Source organism: Triticum urartu, chromosome 2, assembly GCF_003073215.2.
Source record: "Triticum urartu cultivar G1812 chromosome 2, Tu2.1, whole genome shotgun sequence".
In the NCBI taxonomy this organism is placed as follows: Eukaryota; Viridiplantae; Streptophyta; class Magnoliopsida; order Poales; family Poaceae; genus Triticum; species Triticum urartu.
This window is the reverse complement of record NC_053023.1, coordinates 504,356,330-504,363,524: the sequence shown is the minus strand read 5'-3', so window position 1 is coordinate 504,363,524 and position 7,195 is coordinate 504,356,330. Positions and strand designations below refer to the sequence as shown.

The 7,195-nt window shown below is 41.1% G+C and overlaps 1 protein-coding gene across 1 annotated transcript; it reads left to right on the top strand.

Moving 5' to 3' along the window:
* The first annotated feature begins 507 nt into the window (after positions 1 to 507).
* LOC125537143 lies at positions 508 to 6,757 on the top strand. The gene is made up of 10 exons (XM_048700443.1): positions 508 to 512; positions 1,160 to 1,347; positions 2,357 to 2,484; positions 2,614 to 3,063; positions 3,185 to 3,355; positions 3,471 to 3,617; positions 5,607 to 5,705; positions 5,836 to 5,970; positions 6,093 to 6,196; positions 6,700 to 6,757. The coding sequence occupies exons 1-10, from the start codon at positions 508 to 510 to the stop codon at positions 6,755 to 6,757; spliced, it is 1,485 nt and encodes a 494-aa protein (XP_048556400.1).
* Positions 6,758 to 7,195: the final 438 nt, after the last annotated feature.

The window sequence follows — 7,195 nt, the reverse complement described above, 5'->3', positions numbered from 1 at the left end:
ATGACATTTTCAAAATTAGACCATGGCATTTTATCATAGGTAGCATTGCGTTTTTATTAAATAGCCCATGGCATTTTTAATAATTAGACCGTGCCATTTTATCATTTGTACTATGGCATTTTTTAATTTAATTAGACCATGACATTTTTATTTTTTTTGTAGCATGAATTTTTATTAATTAAACCATGACATTTTTATTAGACCATGGCATTTTATTAAACAGACCATGACATTTTTAATAATTAGACCATGATATTTTTATCATTTGTATAATGACATTTTTTATTTAATTAGACCGTGGTATTTTTATCATTTTGTAGCATGGCATTTTTTATTTAATTAGAGCATTGTAGTTTTATCATTTTGTAGCATATCATATTTATTAGACCATGGCATTTTTATTAATTAGACCATGGAATTTTTTCCATGGCCCTTAATTGAAAATGTTCTAGGGACCATGGAAATTTGTAAAATTTCACGACATTTTTTTAAATGTTCTAGGAAACCATGGCGTAATTTTAGAGAAACTTCTGTACTTAGTTCTCATGGCAATTGTTTTTTGATATTTGCTTACTTCACATGGCATTTTAAATAGTGAAACCTTTTGTACTTACTTCACATGGCAAATTTGGGAATTTTGTTTTTCCCACAATCATGGCAAATTTAGAGATTGTGCGTTGTTATTTTCTGTAGGCATATGGTATTTTTGCATGTTACATATAATGGCAAAAATATGTGTTTTCTCCTATTTAAAGTTTTTTCCCTGTGTTTTTCTGAAAAACTAGTTTTTGTGATACATCATGGCATTATTATATGGGAAGTGTTTGTGGCCGGGGCGCCGGTCGCGCTCCATGCGTTGGATCTCTTTTGATCCAAGGACGTTGTCTGTGCCACGTGTCACCACAGACCCGTGTTTTTTTAACGCGCACGGGTTATCCCTTCCCCAGTTTTTTGCTGCAACCGCACGGGGGCGTCATTTCGGTGCGAGGAGGCAGGGCGACCTGCGGGCGACGGGCTTGTTGGCGCCTAGAGATCAAGAGCGGCGGCGGCGGCCCAGGGCGGATCTCGATTCTCCGGTGATCTATGGCTTCCCCGGATGGTAACTCTCCCCTCCTGCTCTCCCTTTCATTGTTGTCTCCCCCTCCCCCGTTGGCTTTAGGGTTAGGGCGAGTTATGGTGCGGGCGAGTCGTTTGTGTTCCCGCGGGCCGGCGCCGGCGCCGGCACGGACGGGAACGAGGTGGTGTTCCCACGGGTCGAGGGAGGGGGCGGGGTGGTGTTCCCGCGGGTCGAGGGAGGGGGCAGGGTGGTGTTCCCGCGGGTCAAGGGAGGGGCGGGGTGGTGTTCCCGTGGGCAGAGGGAGGGGGCGGGTGGTGTTCCCGCGGGCAGATGGAGGGGGCGGGTGGTGGATTTGAATCTTGTGTTCACTAGGGATTTGGGATGGGATTGGGATTAGGATTTGGGATTTTTTTCATCCACGAACTATTGGATACAGGGAAATGGTATTCCTATGTTTAAATGGTCACTGGACACTTCTGAGGGGAATTTGTGAGGAACATTTTGTTTTAGATGATACAGTAGAACAGAGTAAAATTCAGATCACCATGTGAAGATGCATGCACACTGCTGTGTTTGTGTTTTTGTGTTGTATATAGGGCCGAAACCAACTTTGTACTTTTGCAAATGTACGTGCACTTTGTCTAAGATCATCATCTGCAAGCATGTAGGAGTACTAGAGTTTACCAGCAAATGTACTAGATCAATATGTATTCCGAACCTTTTTTTGCGTATGATGAACCAAGTTTGAACTCCGCAGCCCAATACCCCTGCTTCTGAATCGAGGATCATTTCAGATTTGATTGCTGAAACTAGAACGAACAGAAATGAATTCATCTCTGAACATGAATCTTATGCGGCGGATTTACCAGTAGCTTACACGGAGTGACGGAGTTATGACCGGCCTTGCGCCGAACGCGTGTTCGCAGCAGCAGAGTTACACGAAACATGTGAACTCTTACTTATGTATCTCAAGCTCCAGCGGTGAATAGAATGACACTGAAAATTAACTTGTTTGAGATCCTAAAGGAATCACACACCGCATAGAGGCATCCTTGTTTGCCATGTAAATCTGTAAATAGGTTTCTTGGTGCTGCAAAATCTCCTAGGTTTTATTCTATAGCAGACGTACTTGTATAAATGCTAATTTTAGAGTGCAATGTTTTATTCTGTACATTTTTTATGTGTGCTTATATGTTTCATAGGTTTTACAGATTTTTTAGGTGTTCTTGTATGTTTTTTCCTAGCTACTGATGATGCAGTTTTAGGGTTTTATTGACTTGTTTTTTTTCCTTTTTGTAGATGTCGCAGGCACCGCTGGTGAGAATGAAGGGAGTAAGAAGGTTAAGAATAAGATCAAGAAGAAAGGCAATCTATGTGGCTTTAAGTCAAGGTTTAACTCAAAAAGGCTGGCTGAGATTGGGAAGCAAGTAACACCAGAAAAACAGAGAATCATAAGGGAGGGACCGTTTGGAGACTTGTTGGACATCCGGTCTTTCAAGGTGCCCCATGAGCTCATTGAGTTTGTTGTGATGAACACGAATCACATACTCTCTGAGTTCAAACACAAGAACAAGTCCATCACCTTCAGCAAGCTCATGGTGAAAAGGATTTTCAACGTGCCATCCGGTGATAGACCCGTGAAGCTTCTTAAGAAGAGTGATGAACATGAGCTTCGCAGCATCTACAAGGAGGGGAACAGGGCTCCAATCGCCCATGTTGTCAAGTTGCTCACTAGTTGCAGCGATGAGGATGTGGTTATGATAAATAGGACGTGGACACTCCTTGCGTTGGCAACAGTTTTGTGCCCAAGCACTGGCAATATGGTGAATCTTGAGTATCTAGCTTACTTGGAAGATATGTCTTTGGTGCATGAATTCGCTTGGGATGAGCACTTGTTGGCACGAGTGATGGAGGAGGTTGGAGTCTTTCAAGAGAAGAAGAGGATGCAAGCAAATACAAAAAAAGCAGCGGAGTTTCAGATCGCTTCATGCCTTCCCATGTTAGCGGTATGCAACGCAACATTATGAAATACATGCATTTTTTTCTTTGCTGCATGAAACCTTATATACATTTCTATAGCTCGCATTTATGTTTTTGTTGGCTAATGTCCTTTTCCATTCTATGCAGATCATATACATGGATCATATTGATATTTCGGCCGGCCTCCCAAATGAGCATGCCATTGATTATTCCGTGCCGAGGATACGTTTTGTTTGTCAAAAGGATTTTGATTGGTTGGATAAAGTTGACAAGAACAAGCTCACTCTTGTCCAACCTTTCTACGGGAAACACACCCAAGTAATTTTGCTACATCCCGCCTATGTATTTTCCTTTGCCAATGGAGTATTAAGACCCCTCCCCCTGTTTTTTGCTCACTGAATTTGCATGTAGCAATCTTTGCTTTTCCATTTAGGTTATGGCAGCCTTCTTATTTCCGCCACTCATGTTTTGTTTTCCTAGATACGGAGTTTGTGCAACACCCCCTATGCAGCACAACTCGTGGGACAGGAAGTTGGTGCTGAAGCAGCCAGTGGGCAGGGAGTTGGTGCTGAAGCACCTAGTGGCCAAGGAACTAGTGGCCAAGGAAGCCAAATTCAAGGTGCTGAAATTCAAGCAAAGGACTCTCAATCAAACGAGGCTCAACAAAATGTTGAAGCTGAACCACACCTATCATCCTCGCTCAACGATTGGCTGCAGCAATCATTCCCTAGCATGCAAGATCTAAGGGTACTTTTCCCCCATCTACACTATCTTTTTCTTTGTATTCATTTCCTGTTTGCCTTTGGCTTTGCATTATTTACTATACCCAGCTGCAAGTGTATATTTTGTTTGCTGCATCCCTCATTCTGATATGCTACAACCATGTTCTGTTTTTGCTTCATATGTGGTTTAAGTTCATACCTACTAGGCTTTTTTTCTGCATCCATATGTCTAGTGTGCTACAACTACATTCTGTTTTTGCTTCAAACATATCATAATTTTGCTACATCCATATCAATAATTTGCTACCTAAAGGTATAGACCATTTGTTTTTTATGCTTCATCCATGACAGTAAATTGCTACAATCACACTTTTATTTGATACATAGTGACACAGCAGCACACCTACTTGTTTCTCGCTTCATCCATACCTCTAATGTGCTACACCCACATTTGTGTTTTTTTACATCCATACTTCTCAAAATCTGGATATACTTGTCACTAAAAATGTTGGCCACTTGCCTTCTTGTAGGTACCAACTCAGTTTCAAATGCTCTACGACAAGCACAAGGGTATTTTTGCAGCAGAGGTGGATGGTGTAGTAGGCAAGTTTGGACAGTGTTTAAAGGAATTGCAGTGCAACCGGATGGCTGCTCTCCTTCGTGATGTTGGAGACGCCATCACAGCTACCAATGAACCCAACTTTTCCTTTGAAGCACCTATCATGGACGAATGTCGTGGAAAAGAGAATGATGCTAAAGCTGCAAATGCCGACATTGGTGCTCAAGCTCAAGCTCAAGATACAACACCTAGCATCAACAAGGATGAAGTCACCGGATTGAACCTAGAAGTTGCAACAAAGGCTGCGGAAACTTGTGAGCAACAAAGAGTGAGTTTCGAGATGGAAGGCAACGCCTCACCTCACAGCCCCCCACTCTTCTATGATGCACCCAGGAGTGCGACAGCCGGCATTTGGGACGACGAGCCATCCTGTGAGTTGTTCCCAAAGGGCTCCGAAGACTATGAGATGATGCATTCCACGGATGAGCCTATAATTAAGAAGAGCACAGTCAGCCCCATCTATGCAAACATCCCCGTGTTTCCTGTTTCAGACGATGATGACAGCCCAAGTATGCTTCCTTCATCTTGCATCATTTCTTTTTGTTTTTCTCCATATCATTTTTTCACATTTGTGTGATTCCAGCAAATTCTTTTTGTACAATCTCTTGCAAACTCATCCATTTGTATTTTTTTGCTACAGCTCTTAAGATGGTCGCTACAGAAGAGCATTTTGCTGATGCAAGCAGTGGCCCTAGCACACATGACAAGAACACTAGGAAGAAGAGGATGGCCAAAGTTCCAGCCATAGAAAATACCAAGGCAAAGAAGCAAAAGGTCGACAAGGCTGCAGAAATGTATGAGAGGTTTGTAAAACATGGGAAACCATTGAGGAAATCACAACCCAATGAACAAGTGTGAGCTACCTAAGCCTTATCTGTTTTTGCTTTCTATTTTTTTATTTTTTCTGCTCGAAACAAATGATTCATTTTGGTTGCATCTATGGTAACAGGACACCTTTCATCAAGCTAGGTGGATTTTACATTGGATACAAGAAATTCCTTGAATGCTTCAAGCCTCGTGGGGATATGAATGATGAGGTCATGTCACTATGTATCGAGATGAACAACATTGCATCCCGTGCAGCAAAAGAACCGGGGCTGAAGAAATACATTTTCTCAGTCCACGCGGGGGTAAGTTTTTGTAAAAACAAGCAATGCTTCATTCTTTTCTTTCTTTTCACATTTTCATTGCAACACACACTAACCATTTTGTTGTATCTTTCAAGTAGATCCTACTAAAACAAGACCCATCAACTTTCCATCCAGCAAAACTCATGGCTGAGCTTGAAAGGGCTATGAAAGTGTTCAAGGTTCAAAAGTTTGACCTCGTAAGTTTCACGAAGCTTTGTTTTGTTCCACACCACAAATAACTTCCAAATATGATCCAATGATGTGACGCGGCTGTAACATTTTTTACATGTTCTGAGTACCTTTTCGCCTTTCTTTTGTTTTTTGCAGCTCTTTTTCACAATTGTTCATGATCGCCATTGGATAGTTGTTTGCGCAAACTTGCTTCACAAGCAGTGGAATGTATTTGACTCAATCCATTCAAAAGGAAAACAATCTCCTTTGAAGAAGCAAGCCAATAACCTGGTATGCTCATGCTCTCTAATTTTTTCTGTTTAGCCTTCAGATTCATCTACATAAATGCCCTGTTGTCATCTTTACACACGTCATTTTATTTTTGAAACTTTTGTGTGTGTTTTCGGTGCTAGATCACAAACTTTGCAACCCTTGCACAAGAGTGCAGCGAATTCAATGTCAATGTTGGATCCTTCGCCCATGTTGACCTAGAGGATTACCCAAAGCAAGATACCCTGTGAGTTTTCTTTTTGAATTTTGCTTCAATCATGTGTTCCATTTCAACATTTTGTTTTTTCAACTACGCATGGGAAGTATGATGGAGAACTTTTTTTTTATCTCACAGATGTGATTGTGGTTTTTTTGGGCTCAAGTATGTGGAGAACTATGATGGGAAGTCAATGAGAGAGTTCAAGCAGGTACACATTTTTAATTTTTTGTCTTGTCATTTTGTTACAATCTACTTTCTTTGTTTTCAATACTCATGCAACAGAAGAATACCATGTTTTGTTGTTGCTTCATATGTGGTTCAAGTTTGTACCTACTAGGCTTTTTTAGCTACATCCATATGTCTAGTGTGCTACAACTACATTCTGCTTTTGCTTCATCCATATCATAATTTTGCTACATCCATATCAATTTTTTGCGGTGGGTGGATGTGAACTTTTTGCATTCATCACTCATGCAACTCAAGAATAACTAGTATCATACTTACTTACTTTTTGTATTCATTTTTTACAGGAAGACATGGCGCGATACCACATCGATGTGGCATACAACCTTTTCAGCCACCCAATGAACAACGCCCCAAAGGAGCGGGCGTTCAACGATGAGTTGGCGGCTTGATTTTCTAGAAGGTTAAAGACGAACAAGCTTGTTTCTTCGTTAGGTCTAGATCATGTCCGAGGTGGTAGCGTTCTGATAGGATTAGAGTAGTGCGCGTTCGTATGTAAACTGTTGATACCTCCAGTAAACATGTGTCCTTTTGGTATGTAAACCGATGATAACTTGATATTTGGATGATGCACTTATGTTTTTAATGGATGCGTTCTTCTGTTTGCCAACATGATCATGCGTTGACAATTGTTTTTTGTTTCACTGGTTCTGAAATATGAAAATATTTCAAACTTCATCCATTGAAGTTTCAAGGGAATCTCTGTGCATTTCCCCCCCTCAAAACATATTTTCTGAAAAATAATATGTGAATGCTATTTTTTGTCACACACTTAAATTGCTG